We start from the raw sequence: 17,125 nt of genomic DNA, 5'->3' as shown, positions 1-17,125 counted from the left end.
AGTACAGTGAAATAGACTGAAAGCAAGTCGTGAGAAACCCTTTTCAAAGACTCAAATAAGCCGAGCGATCAACCTTAACATTAGAGGCAATAAACACTAGTTTGCGAGCACATCCTGCTGCTGCTCATTTCATGGTGTATACATTTGTGTGCTTCCTCTCCACCATACCATATCGATCTCAGCCATGTCATCCAAAATGGCAGTGTCCTCATCAGCAGGCCGTGAGCTGTTACCCAAAGAGCACAAGCATGTTTGCAGAATGTCAAGGGATCCACAGCATCCAGATGTGATCCCAACTGTGAATTTCAACAGCAGATTCGGCCGCAGCCTCCATCGTGATCATGGCTGCGCCTGCTGCCGATGAAAAAGCACAGACTGAGGGCACATTTGATAACATAAATTCATAATTCAGTAAGCGCTTTGCATTGACTCGGCAGTGATGGATGGACCCGAAATGACTGCATGAAAAACATTACTGCAGGACATCTTCACACAATTTGTGTCCCCACCCTCCACAGTTTGAGCATATTCTGTGAAAATCAGCTCTCTGCACACACAACAGTAAGTTTTGAGATGGATGAAATAACTTCTACCATCACAACCAAAGTAGCTGCAGGCCAGGTTGAAGTCATAACCAAGACTGACTTATGTTTGGATTTCTGTGTGTGTGTGTGTGTGTGTGTGTGTGTGTGTGTGTGTGTGTTTGTGGGGGGTGTATTTGTGACTATTTGAGGGAGGAAAAAGAGGAGTGAGACAGAGGAAGAGAGACTCAGAGAGAGCGGCAGTGAGTCTCTGAGGAGTTGTTTTGGTCATGGTGCTTGAGCACTCTGATTAATGCTCATAGAGAAACACCAGATGGAAAGAGAGAGAGAGAATAGTCGGGTCGAGAAGGAAATTTGGGGAGAAGAGCACCGTGGAAGAAGATGATCAGAGGGAGGGAGAGGGCGAGAGGCAAAAAAAGATTGGACTTAACACATGGAGACGATGAGAGGGGGAGACAGAATGAAGTGAAACTGAAACTACACACTAAAAGAAAATAAAGGATTCTTCTGTGGTTTTTTTTAGTTAGCTTAAGTCCAGCTGAAATTATGATTGTCAACGTTTTTTATTTTTGCACTCATTTCATTATTGAAATATATTTTATTTTTAAAGAGAGAGAAAATCTAGACATATTTCAAATGCTCCCTAAGCCTTTAATAGTGCGTTCACTTGCTCCCTGGATTGGTTCCGTTTCTCGAGTCAGGAAGCCGTCCCTCCTACTTCAGTGTGTTCGTGAGCCTTTAAGCTGTGCGTTGGGGACAGAATGGACACTACAGAGAACATGTGTTGTATTTTATTGCTCAGCCTGCTTAAACAGCATGTTTATAGTTGTTTGTGTTTGTGTGAAGTGTGAAGCTTTAAATCACAAAGTGATTTTGTCGCAGCTGCAGCATTACATTCCCTAAATCCATTAAAACGTTACCTGACTGGGGGTTCATGCCAATAAATAACTTTTCTAGCTAATATGGGTCACTCTGCATGGAAAACAGCTACATCCTAATGCTACGTTGGAAATAACACGCGAGCTAAGAATTCAGTACGTGAACTGATGAGACGTTTCTGACTTTAGTAATCAGATTTCTCCTCTAGCCTCGCAGATAGACACGTGTTACTTTGTGAGTTTCAGTTTCAGTGTTTGAGATGGAATAGGGAGTTTCATTGCTACGTGCAGTGAACTCTTCCTTCACCCAGTCGCTCTGCTGTCACAGCAACTTTTTCTCTCTGTAGTCTTTGTCATGCAAGTAAAAAGCTAATCAGAAAGCCCGGCTACATCTGTACCAAGAAATTGACATTCTCCTGGGAAATCATGTTTCTCTGATCCCCTACCTCAAATATGAAACCTGGAATCTCGTATACACGATGTTTAATATGTCAGCCTACTGCACATATCTGACTGTAATGCAGCTACTTAAAAATCATTGTTAACCAACTTGAGTTTTGTTTCAATTTGGAGTTTCTAATCAAAACATATCAATTATATCCTCAAAATCTAAAAAAGGTTTATTGTGTATACCAATGTTAACTTGCTGGCCTGTTTGTTTTTGAAGCTCTTGCATCCTTGTGCATGTCCCTGATACAAACGGGTTGCTTGAGGGTCACTATAAACTCCTTAGGGAATCTTTAAGTGGATGAAAACCTGCTAAATGTAAATAAACTTGTGCTGGTAACTTGAAAATGCAAAATGCTCTTTAGCCTATGAACCAAATGAGCCAAAAGACAACAAGTTAAGGTGTAGAACAAGACATGTCCTTGAGATATTAACTAAAAAGCTAACGTGGGTCATGGCAGAAACAGCAACAGTGCTGCTTTATGCAAATACAGTTCAAAATTTGATCAGTTTGTATGCAAAGAAGAGCACCAAGGGCATTCCTGCTGTCACGAAGCCAAAAAATATGAATGATGCATTTCTTTCTTTTGGGAATGTATTTCTTTCAAAAGAGGACACAGGACACACAGTATGATTCACAGTGCAGATCTGTGTGTAACAGCAGGAAAAATAAAACCATGCAATTCAACATCAGTTTGACTTAAAAATAACAAAAACATACAATCAGAGCAGAGAGTCTTGTGCTTTAACACTGCTGGCTTTTGTAGCATTTCAATTTTTTAAAAGACTCTGACAATGCTGTAAAGGGTCTATGCCGACTATTTGAGCGTGATTCTGCAAAGAGCATCAAGCAAAAGTGTTCATTATCTCACCGAGACGAGTGCAAGTCTTTAGAATCACTTTTTGGTGAAGAGTCAAGCTGGAGACGTTTGCAGAGGAGAGAATTTTGAAGGAGACAGAATAGAAGAGGGGTGGGGGTGGAATTTTGGGAGATCAGTGGCGGGAAAGAAGATGAGAGAAGAGGGTTTGGGCGCCGTGGGATTACTCCAAGATGTGTTGAGTGGGAGACAGGAATACAGAAAGACGGAGAGAGAAAGAGGGGAGCCAGAGAGACGGCAGCACTTCTTCTTGATCTGTAGCAGAAATTAAGAAGCGAGAGACTTGCTGTTGTTTTATGCTGCATGGTGTTTAGAATTTGTCATTTCCACAAATGACAAATATTTAAAAAATGGGGGAAAAAATGTCAAAAATACTATTAGCCCTGTAGAATGTATTTCGTCCAACTCATTAATGCAATGTAATGTAACACTTACTTCCATCGTGTCTCCTAGAAATTCTGTTTACATACGACTGACAGGAAATGCAGTGATAAGGGACATGTAGGCGCTATGTGGATTATGTTCAGAGATAACACGTCCTTGACTGAATGAAACACTATATGTATGTGCAGAAGCCACAGCTCAGGTCTGTTTAGGTACGTAACCACTTTGGTTACGGTTAGGAAAGCAATGTGTTTTAGGTTAATTGTTCCTGGAAAACAAATGATGTACAGTATGTTGTCAGTGATTATTTTACTGATGTGTTCTGCCTCTACAGTTTTGCAACTTGCCATCAGCGTTACTTTAGAGCATTTCCTCATTATGTTAACAGAAAACGTAATTGGTTGGCAGTAAGTTTCCATTACACAGTTATATAAACTTATTCGCTATTGCAAATTAGCGGTACATGAATGTAATTTCCACAAGACAGGGCTGCATCCTGAATAATAAAACAGGCAGTTTGTCCTTGTCGCCTTCAGAAATGACCCATATGAACATTTTGCTGCCAGTTCAGTCAGGATATCATTTGTCAGTGCCTTCCAAATGCCACAACAATTATTTATGTGCCAATAAATCTAATGTAATCTGAATTCACAGGGATATGGTTTGGTTTGCTTTTGACCACAGACGATATGTAAAGATCTAGTATATGAACAAAAGTATTGGGACACCTGACCATTACACTTTTAATGGCATCACGTTCTAAATACGCAGACAGCTTTGCAGATGAGGTCAGACACTGATGTTGGACCAAAAGGCCTGGCTCACAATCTCCATTCCAGTTCATCTCAAAGGTGTTGGATGGGGTTGAGGTCAGGACTCTGTGTGGGCCAGTCAAGTTCGTCCACACCAAACTCATCCAGCCATGTCTTTATGGAGCTTTGCTTTGTGCACTGGGGCACAGTCATGCTGGAATAGAAAAGGGTCTTCAACAAATTGTTGCCACTGTTGGAAGCATAGCACAGGGTATGCTTGATCTGAACTAGTTTGTCCAACCATGTCCAGGCCAGAGTGAAGGCCTTTGCTGAGATTAAGAAAAGATTCTGGTCATGTTATGGGGAAAAAACGACTTGGTTGAAAAGAAAACATCATGGTTAAAAGAATAAAAGGCGACATGAGTAGATGGCTGCAAACTCAGACTCTTTGTTGACCCAACTGCCTTTTCCCTGAGCTGTTCTGTGGTGCCATAAAGGCATCACTGCGCTTCAAAAGTGTTAGAGATTTTGAGTGTTTGAAGTGTTTGAAATCATAACTTTCCACAAAAAAAAGAAAAAAAAAAGACACTTCAGAAACAAGCACGACTTTCCAGGTGGCTTGAGGCGATAAAGTACGCAGGATTTGATATTTTCTCTCTTTTGTCATTTTTAACACAAATACTTCCGTCAGTTTTCATCACATTTACTGTGTACAAACCTCAAACCTCAAGTACCTTCAAGTTTGGCCATTTGAAACACCTATGAACCCTTTTGCCTTTTGACTTTGTGAGAACTATTTTGCGTCAAGAACAAGAAACTACGTCACTACTACTTCCATCGTGATTCACACGGCCCCGTGGAGTCGGCTCAATGTAAACCCAGATGCTGTCGTTTCTTTTGTGAGGTCATCTCAGTTCAGAATCTGTCTTTTCTCTCTCTCTCTTTCTTTCTTCCTTACTCTCTCTATCTTTCTTGTTTGGCTTTTGCACCTTTGAATTGGCACTGAAATTGAATTTAAACTGAGTGACAGAAAGAAAGATTGACACAAAGAGGACAGGACGGGAGTGGAGAGAGAGAGCTGCTGAGGAGAGGAAGAGGTGGAGATGGAGAGACGGGAACAGAGGACAGAGACAGACAGAGACAGACAGAGAAAGAGAGAAAAGACGGGAGGAAGTCGGACGGCATTGACCTTCACTCCGTTCAAAACCACACGCAACATTCGGCACATATGGCTCCACTTAATTTAGGGAGACTTGAATGTGTGTGTGTGTGTGTGTGTGTGTGTGTGTGTGTGTGCATTTCTATTTTGGATTTACCCATAGGAGTGTGACTATTGGTATGCTTCCCTGTGTGTTTATTTTGTTTACATGCTGATGTTTGCTTGTGCACCGACACTTGGGTAGGTGTACAGTATGTGTGTGTGGCAGTGTGTGTGTGTGCGTGATTGCAAACACACACTGTGTATCTTAATTGGACTCCATTCAAGTGTTTAATTACTCATTAGAGATGCTGCAAAGCAATCTATACACCAGCTTTCCCCGTTCGTTCCCTCTGCCCTCTGCGACTTCCAGCCCGCAGAGACTCAAACGCTTTGACCCAAACTACATGGATTAGTTCACCTCGTCAATCTGGATCAACCCGTCCATATTAGATGAAGATCTTTAAGACAGAGGGTGACGCCGGAGCGAGAGAGACAGTTGATAGGTCAGTCAGTCAGTTTGACACTCAGCCACTTTGTTCATGTGAAAGATTAGAAGTCAGGCAGTCAGTCAAAAGGCTGACCTGAGTTATTCATCCAGGTAGTCTGTTAATAAGCCAGTCAGTCAGTGGACCAACATGCCAGATGGTCTTTCAGCAGTCAGTTACATAACCGTTGCTTTGTCTGTTAACCTGTCAGACAGACTGTAAGTCAGCGAGCAAAAAAAAAAATCAAGTGATGTTTCACAAGTCACACATAAAAACCAATGCAACAAAAACATAAAGAATTACTCTCAGTTGCTAATATATTAGGCACAGCCAGCTAAAATGAATGCAGTCCAATGTGGCAGTCTTGCAATCAATCCCAAAGGGTGTAATGTTCACTGTTTGTTTGTCCACCCCATTTATATCAGTGAAGGCAGGCTAAATAACTCCGTTGGTTTTATCTAGTTGTACTTAATGCAATAAACTGGCAAGTGAGTGTATAAAAAAAAAATCCAAATTGGGTTGAGTTTTTTTCTCAAATTTAAGCTCAAACAGCAAAAGTATGATCCTCTTTATCCTGATCCTGGACTGCTGAACTTTTAACAGCATTTACTCCGCAGGCCTGAGGGGTCTTGCAGAAGAACATTAACAAAAATCAGGAATATATAACAGCACTATGGAGGGTTTGCAGCCCTGCCCTGAGAGGGCAAAGTTGCTCTCCTGACCAAAATGTGGGCCGGTTGCTTTGTAGAAACAGTGTGAACGTATAAATTAAGAATAAATTAAGAGAAATTTTTTTTGGTGTATCTCAACAAACTGTTGGCAGTCATCTTGACTGACAGCCAAAAGTGTCATTAAAACTGCATCATAAAATCTAAAGAATGCATGATGCATTGATGAAATGAAAAATAAATTAGCCAGTTCTTCTCCCTTCTTTAAACATTGACTCTGTGGATACGTGACATTTCTGCAGGGTGCTGACACAAATCCTTTGCTTGTCGAGTGACTCTTATCGGTGTGCTCGGACGCCAGCCCTCAGCTCCTTCGCTCTTCACTTTTGGGCCTGCCTTGTCGATACTAATGTGGACCCACTGCTGTTTATGCTGTCGATGGTGCCAAAGCTGGCGCTGCGTCGTGGTGAAAGCCCCTCAGAAGACAAGGAGACTGATACTGGCATATCATCCACTCTTGTCTGTCAGCTTGTCAGATGCGCCACGTGTGCCTGAACACTCGTCTCGTCTGTCTCACAGACTCATCCTGCTTGTCCATCCATCAGTGGCTTTGTCACTTTATCTGCCCGGCTTTTGGGTCTAGTCTGTCTCCACTTTTTGTGTGTATATTTTAGCTACCACATCACCAAGGTGACAATTATCCTTCCAGGGGGTCTAGAGATTTTCTTCCGACAAGGTTTGTTATGTTAATTCCATGCCGTGGGTGTCTGGGTTGCATGTCTGCCTGTGTGTGTGCGTGATGGAGCGTGTTTGTGCCTGACAGTGTGTAGTCACATATATGTGTGTGTGTGAATTTGCCAAGGACTGGCACTTATTCCGCAGGGGGCCAGTATTGCCCTTCTTGGAGAAATACATAATAACCTTTCAGAAGTGTTGAATGTCACCATGGTGATCTATGGGCGACATTATTCAGAGTGACAGATGTGGAACTTGTCTGAACGACAACTTGAGGGACTGCGAGTGTGTGTGTGTTATGATGGCTTGTGCTCGCCGCAGTGTACGTACAGTTTGATGTTCATGTGCGTTTTGTTTGTGTCTGTTTCATGTTTGTGTGCGCGTGTTTACACAGACGTGAGGATCAAGCGCTAATCTACATAATTAAACACGTGCATCTGTGTTTATTATTTCCCTGCGTGTGTGTTAATGTGGATGTATGTGCATCATTGTGTACGTGTTAACATATTCTGTCAGAATGTGCTAATATGTGCCCTAGTATGGTATATTCATGTTCAGTTACGTGTAGGCGTATGAGTCTCAGCATGTGCTTGCGCAGAGGGAGGGAATATATTTACTTTGGCCCACATACCTGAGCATCAGCAGCGATGCAGCGGCAGTCAGAGGCAGGAGAATGACAGCATGAGAAAGGAACACCTCATGCTGAGAGAAAAGCAGCGAAAGAATCTTAGCAAGAGGAAGATGTGTGTGTGTGTGTGTGTGTGTGTGTGTGCAGAGGAATCATTTAAACATTCAAAAAGAAGGAGCTGAAACCAGAAAGAGATGGGGGGGGGGGGGTAGAAAGTTAAAACAAAGGAAAGAAGAGGTAAGAGAAAGCAGAAGGGGCAATGAGAGTCGTGAAGACTGAAATGAGGAGAAAGTAACGATGTCAAAAGACGCCGCTGTGCTCCTGGAAGAAGAACAAAAGGGGAAGGAGGGCGAGTAAATGAACCTGAAGTGAGGAGAGATTAAGATTGAGGGAAAGAAGGGAGGAAAGAGAAGGAGCAAACGACAGAGTGAAGGCAGGATCAGATGAAGATGGAGAGATAGAAGCGGAGAGTAATGTGGAGTTAATTGGGGAGACGCTGAGAGTGACTGAAGCTGGAGTGCAGCAGACTGAGACAGCTACGTAACTGAGGATACTTAACAGACACACACACACACACACACACATCGTGAAAGAGCCTGCAGTTTCTTCCTGCCAGAAAGTCAAATGAGGTGAGATTGCATACATTTCAGATGCTGGATATGAAATTTTACGTTTGGCCAACAGTGCTTTTCAGTGATAATGTTGCAATCGCTGTTGAGCATGATGTTCAATACTGTCTATAAGAATGTTGCCCACTGTGTCTGCCCAGAGCACTTGGCAACAAAAGCTGAATTTTCCCAAGGTTTGCTTTCAAATCGAAAGGTGGAGATTAATCAGATGTATAAAAATTCTAAATCGATCCACCCCTGGTTCGTCTACCTGCTCTTCTTGACTCCTCTTCCAAGAAACATGGAGTGATGTGGGGAGTACTTTTCCATACTCTTCAAGAGAACGAGGTTTGGACTTCGCTGGGCTGTCTGAAGTGCTTTCCTTTTAATTTAGAATCTTAAAGTAGTTTTCTCAAACAAACAACAGCTATGTCCACATTCTGAGTTTCTCAGCAAAAATAATTAAAGTCAAGATAAATGTGTGCATTGTGCTTCCCTCCTCATAAAACATTTGCAAAGCCGAATTTTTTAATACCCTGTGTTTGCACGTTACCACCAACAGCTATTGATCAGTGCTATAGTTTCATAACAGCATCAGAGTATGAATTGTGCCGCCTGTGTGCTCACACTCGTGCTTCTTTAATTAATAATGTATATGAATAAAATCGGTTGTTCTAGAGCGACCCACAAACCACGAAAGCAGCGTCTGAGCTGACCCATCATCGGTGAAACAGAAGAAAGTCATTTTTATTACTTATTTTAGAGCTTTTCCAAACACAACATATTGTCATACTAGCTCTGTCCTGAATACCAAGCAAGTGGGTGAGGGGAGGTCCTCGGGCAGGATGGGAGACATCAGCGAACGTCCCAGCATCCCAAGACTCAAAAGTCAACTTGATGAGCGACCCAGTGAAGGCCCGTCGTAGCTGTACTCTCCTCCTTTGCTGCTGTTGTAGTTATTAGAACTTTGTCACTTGAGTATTAACCTGTAAACATTCATCCAGCAAACATTTGTATGATCAAAACAAGACTGCCGTGCAGAACATCATGCCTCCGTTTTGTTAATGTGGATCTCTGCCAGGCGCAGACGTTGTAGGAGAAAACATTGCATCATTACATTCTTATGGAGCTTCCCTTTGAAGCATCCATCATCCATTTTCTATACCCGCTTTGACTACGGGCGAGAGGCAGGATACACCCGCAGTCAATCACAGAGTCGACACACAAAACAATCACACATGCTCATATTCACACGTAGCAGCAATGTAGAGGAGCCACTTAACCTAATGTGCATGTTTTTTGGGGATTGTGGGAGGAAGCCGGAAAACACGCGAACGCCACCGTATAGAAACGCATTTCCAATGACAGACATCCCACACTCTGGGCAGTTTTTCTTTCAGGCCGCGGCGTGAATCAGCTGCATCAACAAGAGTGACAGAGGGAGATCATGTGAAGCTGTAGGAGGGAAAAGGAAAGTCATGGATGGAGATAGGAGTGACATAGTGAGAGTGAAAGACAGAGAGAGAGAGAGAGTGTGGAGAGAGAGCGAAGTGTCCTTTGATGTTTGTTGGTTCATACCTGCCTGCTGTTTAGGACGCAGGCGGGTATGGTAAACACCAGAGGCTCCTCCAACCAGAGGCTTTGATCACAGCCATCCTGAGACATGATGTTGATGACTCAGTGGTGCCTGAATACTAAGGAGTGGCCTCTAAACTCATACACACACACTTATTTTAGACTGTATAATTCTATGGTCTAGTCCTCTTTCTTCCCTTATGAGGACTTGTATATAGCTTTATAGTGTACTATTTTTACTTACCTTGTAAATTGTTAATTTATTTCACCTCTATATTTTTTGTAACTGTTTATGCACACTTTTTGCACTCTTCTTGTGTTCTTGTGAGCTGCCACAACAGGTGAATTTCCCCACTGCGGGATCAATAAAGTTCATCTTATCTTATCTTATCTTATCTTATTAGTGTACTCGGGGATAGTTGCGTCCACAATACGAATCCGGCACACGCACACTAAGACACACGCTTTCTGTTTTCTCTTTAAGCTCTCATTTCAACTTTTAACCCCCTCAGCTTCTATTTTCTTTTCATGCCATCGTGTGCGCACACAATACCATAAAACCCATTTATACAGTATACAGACTCCTTTCCACTGATTGTGATCCCAGAATGAGCCTTTTCCATCCGGCAGCCAAAAAGCCGAGTCCTTCAGCCGCATCTGGCTAACCTCACCAGACAACTCAATCGCACTGAAAGACTGAGGAGAATCTGTGAGACACCGGGGCTTCAGGAGCGAGGCAAACCATCGTATCATATTGCGCAGGTTTATACACAGACAATATTAAACAGAAAACTGCCTGAAGCAGCGTAACAAAATACTGAAAAGACCGTGTACTGAACAACATGCACTTCAACACCAATCTGTGTTATGGGTGTACTTTAAGATTCATTCTTTTCCATGAAATCACTGTTGGGCTTCAAGGGGGGAAAAAAAGGAAAGATCTTTCTGTTCTTCCTAAGTTTTCTTCCCTTCAGTAGTTTTTACATGTAAATTATATTGACAGTCAATATACCAGAAAATACAAAAAACTATCTTTCGCTGGAAATGAAAGAAATCATGTTTTATCAGCAGCAAAATAAGAAGTATATTCACTACTTCTTGTCCCGGTGATAAAAGTGTACACAGAATGAAAAAAGGGATTAGTGGAAATTTATAATTTTGCGCTGTACTTTGTTGAAAGCTTCCATAAAGCCCCTGTGTGTAGACTTTTGTATCACTGTACCGAAGCATCTGTCGAATCATTAGGATGTTTTTGGGGAAGTTTGCATTTGAGACAATCCCAGTGAAAGCCTACGTATTTGTAGCTTTACACCCACACATTCTCATGTTGGATTGATGGAAGGGGGAAATGTTGTGATGTTTGCAGGTTTGCGATAGTATCTTATTTGGTACCTCAAGGTTACCTCAATCAGAAATAATGAAACTGTACAGAACTTTGCTATTTTGATTCACTCACAGCCTGAGATTTACAGTGAAATTGCAATGTATGAATTAGATACGAAGAAGACACTTTTACTACTACATAAGTTACAGAGGAAGAAAACCAGAACCTGGTTAGCAAGGGAGTCACAAACGGGCATTTTAAAGGAGAGGAGCAATAAATTACATTATTGTATTATTTGTAAATACTGGATACCTTTGGGGTTAAGTGCTTTGAAATAAAATGGTTATCTTCCTGTGTAGAATGTATTTTTAACAGCAAAACTTCTTCAAAACGTTTTCCTGTGCTGTACCACATAAGTAGCCAGTATTTTTTTTAAAAAATAATAATAATTCATTTCTCTTTTCCACAAAATATCAATATCTAATATCATATCCCTTTAAATACAGTTTACAGATTATTGTAATGTTGTTCAAATATGCAAACTCTGAAGTCCAGTCAATGCAAATATGCATATTGAAAGAGAGACCCACCAATACACATACACACACACACACACACACACACACACACACACACACACACAAGCTCTATGAGGATGATAGACATGCCCTAAGTGTGAGTGCATTCCCATGTCTTTTTGGCCAGTGCAGTGTGTGTGTTTAATTCCAAATGACACATGGCCTGAAAGGAGGGGAAGGAGGGACACACACATTGATCCACACGTCACTGCACACCAACTTGCACTGTTTAACAGCTCAGGAAGCAGTGACACACACCTGCACACACACACACATGCACACCTGCACGCAGAGTTTCCACGAGCCTGGGCGTATTAGGAATGCAGACGGTGTCACAGGAGCAGGGCAGGACACTGAGTAGCCTAATACAACCTAATGTATCCTGGCACATTAGTCCTTTCTTGGATTGAGCATCCTCACTCGCTGAGACCCACTTTACCATCTAACCAACCACACTCACACAGACACACATACACACACACATACACTCACACTCACACACTTATTGCATCCAGCCATGCAAACACACCCACTATATGCCCAAAGTCCTAATTCTCAGATGGTACTCATCCATAAATGTATCAGTTCACAATCAATAGGCAAAGCACATTTGTCTCAGATGAAAAACCGCAAATGTACAAATTGAAACGAAAGACAGAAAAACTCCTCCTCCATCTGCTTTTCCACCAGTTGGTCTCCTCCTTCTCCTTCTTCTCCTCTTTTAGACTTTCTTTGCTCCTTCATTCTGTCTTGTTTTTACTCTCATTTCATGCATTCTCATTATCCCTCCCTCAGCCTCCCTCAGCCCCCCTCCCCTCCTCTTCCTGTCTTTCTCTTTCGTTTGTCCTCATTCTGCACGTATCTCCACGTCTCCTCTACATTTTCTCTCTGTCTCCCTCGCTTCTGTTCATTCCTTTCAGCCCTTTTCTTCTCACTCTGTGCATCTCTCCCTCTGTTTCTCTCTGCGTCTGCCTTTCCCCTTTAGTTGTTAATCAGAGTTGATTGGGAGCAGAGAGAGCCGAGAGGAGCTCCCCGGTGGATCAATGCCTCTAAATGATCTGTTCAAGGATCCCTTTAGAACCTGCAAAACTCGCTCTGATAGGGCACCGAAGCATGAAGGCACTCATTTCACATCTAACTCACTTCCTGATTTGCCCTCAGGGAGAGAGATAGGACTGCCATTATAGGGATAATTTGTCCCAAAGCTAAATATCCCACTAACCAAAGTGCTTAGACCAAAATGTCTTCATTGCAGGCAATCAATTACTGCCAAGGTGAGGGGAGGGAAAAATGATGAATTTGTTTAAAAAGCTCAGTCCGTGTGTGTGCGCACCACCTGAGACGTCGAGATTGCCCGACAACAGGGTTTGTTTATGCTTGTTTGATTGAAGACATTTTCCTGCGTCTCAAATTTACTGAGCTTCGAGAAACAAGATTTGATAACGTGCGGCAGCTGAATTTTAAATGTATTTGCCGTGGTACATTTGATATTAAATTGATCACAGCCATGGTGCTGTTAATGACGAGCACCAGAAGAAGCGGCCGCCCGCTCGTGCCCACAAAGAGATTTGATATTCCACCACAATATCACACTGATGAATTTTAAACAGTCTTCAAACTGTTAGATGGTTTGCTGAAGAAAGTCTCAAAGCGAAACTTAAATTTTGAATGGTGGCGGGTTGTTACAAATGTTAAAACAAAAAGATTATCAAGCCATCTCCTTGGGGACATATTATTTATGAAATGCTAATGAATGAATAAAACATCTGAAATATAAAGTATTTAACTATTTTCTCACAGATGAGTGTTGATATGAAAGCAAAATTATCAAACAAAGTGTGTATTTAATTTAAGACTTACAAATACATACTACATTTTTTTACTGATTTAGAATTAGATGTGAGACATTGTTTGATCATTTTCAGCTTCTGCTAATGGATACCATGAATTTAAAATGAAGGTATCATCATTATTTTTCCCTTGTCAGCAAATCCCATGCAGAGACAAAAACCAACAATGAATTGGCAGACGGCAGGCGGTAACTTATTCCTCTGTGCCACATTCCTTGTTGTCAAGTAATTATTAAAATGATAACCATATGCATGGACAGTGTAGTTTGATTTTGAGTTAAACACACCATCCCAGCTGCTGTAAACACTAAATGTGTATTAATCCCCAGCTGAAATTAAAAACAACAAAAAAAAAACTACAGACCCATCTGTGTGTTTGTTTTTAAAGATTTATGTCCTCGAAACAAATGAGAGAGCCACAGGCAAGATGAGGACCTCACAAAGTGTAGCGCGACAGACTACATATGGTTGGTTTTACTCATTTTAACGGCATTTGTTGACGATAACTAAAATATAGAATAGCCTTTAAAGAGGACGTTTCACTCCAATGATTTCAAGACTGTAAACAGAAGTTCAGTTCCCGTATAAGCAACATTGGCACCGAAACATAAACACAAACAGAGCCCGTATTATGTAGGGAAAATATGCAGCCATATGTTTTTAATGTACTGTTACTGCTCTGCAGAGACTGTTGAAAAGGGAAGTCACCAACTGATTTCAAGCACCACTTTATGTATTTCCATATGTTACCTGCAGCTACTTCTCAAGCTCCTTGACTCAGTGCCAGAAGGATGAATACAGCCAGGAAGAGCACCATAATATGTACCCTCCACATTGTGTTTATATACTAATATGTCTTCTTCGCTCACCTCTGACCCACTTCTATTCATCATGCCAACCCCAGTGATCCGTATGTGTACCGAGCTAAGTGGACATTCACCACAGCCGCCTCTATACGCTGCTGCTTCAGGGGTTGGGATAATAATGTGTGTGCTCTCCACCATCACATGACCCACTTCCCTTGAGTATCACACGAGACGGCTCATTCAAACGCCGTGGAAGAAGCCAGTCTTCCAAACATGCTAATAATTCCCATAAAGCTTAGCTCACCGAGGTTTATTAAAATAAAATCAGTTACTGTTCATACTTTAGCCATAACCAGAGGGATTATTATTGATTTTTCTGGCCTACTCTTGTTTATTAAGTAAGTGAAAAACACCCTTCAGGATGTTTTTGCTGCAATCCACCATGACTCAGGTGGTTTGAAGACTCTCTATCGGAAAGCATTTGTTGAAGTGTCCTTGAGCAACTCATGGAGTCTCTCAGGGTTGCTCTTTTGTGGACTGTGACGTCTGATCTTCGTGTGGATGTGCGAACACAAAAATGTCTGACAGATATCATACAGTTTAAAGCCTTATAGAACCTCACTTTACATCAGTAAACTAGTCCTGAAGCCTTCTCATCTTTGCCCACTCATTCTGTGTGTTTTGTCTCTGATAATCTTTATTCATGAATATATTTTAAATCACTGTTTCCTCTGTGTCTTGCAGGTTCTGGCACGGAGAGTACAGGGTGGCAGTGAACATTAATGACTATCTGGACATCTACTGTCCTTACTATGAGGGTCCCCCGTCCCATGGACGCATGGAGCGCTACATCCTGTTCATGGTCAACCACGAGGGCTACACTTCCTGCCAGCACAGGATGCGTGGCTTTAAGCGCTGGGAGTGCAACCGTCCCAGCGGTCCTGACGGACCCCTGCGCTTCTCAGAGAAGTTCCAGCTCTTCACCCCCTTCTCCCTGGGCTTCGAGTTCAGGCCTGGACACGAGTACTACTACATCTGTGGGTTATCAGCTAAGCAGAGTGTGCTTCTGTGTGAGACTGAGTGTGCGGGTGAAAGGTGTCTGTTTGCTGCGCGCCCAGAGGCGTGTGTGTGTGTCTGTGTTTACGAGTTAGCCGCTCTTCTCTTCGGTATGCATTTGCAAACGACATGCAATCAACGCAAGTTGATTGAGGGAGTTTTCAAACAAAGCCTATCATGTCGCTTGCACACCCACAGGCGTGCATAAATACACCTTCCATCCCTCTTCTCTATTCTCTTTACGTCTTGATGTAGCTCTCTGCTTCTGCTAAGATCATAAGTGGTGTGCTCAGCAAAGTGGTAATGTCACGAGGCGTGGTTTGTAATCATTTTTATATTAGCCGTATGGATGTTTCTCCTCACTTCAACAAGTGATGTATTAGTATCACAGATGGGCCTTTCCCCCCTGAGACTGTTTTTCTGAACAGACTTGAAAAGATATCATTCCCCCACCAGGCATGGGACAAATAGTAGCTTCAAATTACTCTTAAACATTGTTTTCAGCAGCTCAGTTTGCCAGATGGGTGGGATAGATTTACCGCATCCGGACAGTTAAAGAGCAAGATCAGTTGGTAATCACAGAAAAGCACATTAAATTGACTTTCAAAAGCTTTGCTGTCAATGTCCAAACTTTCTGGCACTGAGCAGAGAAGTGCCTTTTCTCTCGCTCTCTCTGCGGAGGCTGCGAGAGCTGCTTGTGATAAGACATTTGCCTGTTTGAATCCACAGACCAGCTGGGACAATATGCAGAAAGAAAATGATTCTTCTCAGAGAGGAACCGCCGTAATTCACGCAATCATACGAGGTCACAAGTCGGGAAAATGCGTGCATGGATTGTTTACGGTGTCTGCAGAAAGAATTCATTTGTTTGTTTGGTGCAAACTGCCATGTGGTGACCAGGTGAAGGATGCAAACATTCAGTAAACACAGCAAAACAGTCTCAAATCAATCTAAACTTTTGAAAAGGACACCTCGCAGCGGTATCTTTGATTCAATTTGTCCAAAAGAAAATTGTTCTATGACAGACTTGAGCAGCATTTCCACCATTGTGCAGCCTGGCACAGGTCTTGCTGTTTCTCCCTGTGTTCCTGCCGCACAGTTGGCTGGAAACTGACCTTCACCTTTTTAACAGGAGATGATATATTCTCACCATGACCCATAATGGGATGAGGGTCCTCTGCTGCCAGTTTCAGGTCGGCATGCAAGTGCGACATATTTCTTTGTCGGGTTGTTTGCCCTTGGACGGCGATTCTGACCTGACAGCGGTATTCTTCTCGTTGAGACGGCAGAAGGAAAGAAGCAGAAAAGCACCTCCACTGAAAGGTTTAGGCAATTTGTTGTGTGCAGATTTTATTTATACTGCAGCGACATGATTTTCCAATGTGATGCAAATACTTAAAACCAAAATATGATGCGCTGCACTACTGAGTTGCCGTGAAAGGTAATAAGATTCAAATAATGTGCTGCCTCCAACACTGTCTTGTCTGTAGAGTAACTGTTAACAATCAGGGCTATTTGCAAAATATTCCTTCGCCTCAGTCTGTTGTCTGGGCTGTCACAAAGACACAGCAGGCGGAAGTCAGAGAGCTAAAGAGGCGAAGATAACAGTCACCCGATGTCCTACTGCACTTTTCCCAGTCGACACACACTCTTTTGTTTTCAGTCTCATGTAAGGATGGACGGGGCCCCTCCGGAGTTATATAGTTGCTGACTATAGTATTGTGTTTCTG

General features: G+C 42.3%; 1 protein-coding gene across 2 annotated transcripts in view; it reads left to right on the top strand.

Moving 5' to 3' along the window:
* The window catches only part of LOC124071784 (ephrin-A2-like), a 79,605-nt gene that overhangs the window by 55,993 nt on the left and 6,487 nt on the right, over positions 1 to 17,125 (top strand). For both annotated transcript variants that reach the window (XM_046412684.1, XM_046412685.1), the window contains exon 2: positions 15,084 to 15,376. In XM_046412684.1, the coding sequence (XP_046268640.1) occupies positions 15,084 to 15,376 (293 nt within the window). The remainder of the gene's footprint in view (positions 1 to 15,083; positions 15,377 to 17,125) is intronic.

This window comes from Scatophagus argus, chromosome 15 (genome assembly GCF_020382885.2).
Source record: "Scatophagus argus isolate fScaArg1 chromosome 15, fScaArg1.pri, whole genome shotgun sequence".
Taxonomy (NCBI): domain Eukaryota; kingdom Metazoa; phylum Chordata; class Actinopteri; family Scatophagidae; genus Scatophagus; species Scatophagus argus.
Note: the sequence above shows the minus strand (reverse complement) of the source record. Positions and strands in the feature narration are given on the sequence as shown.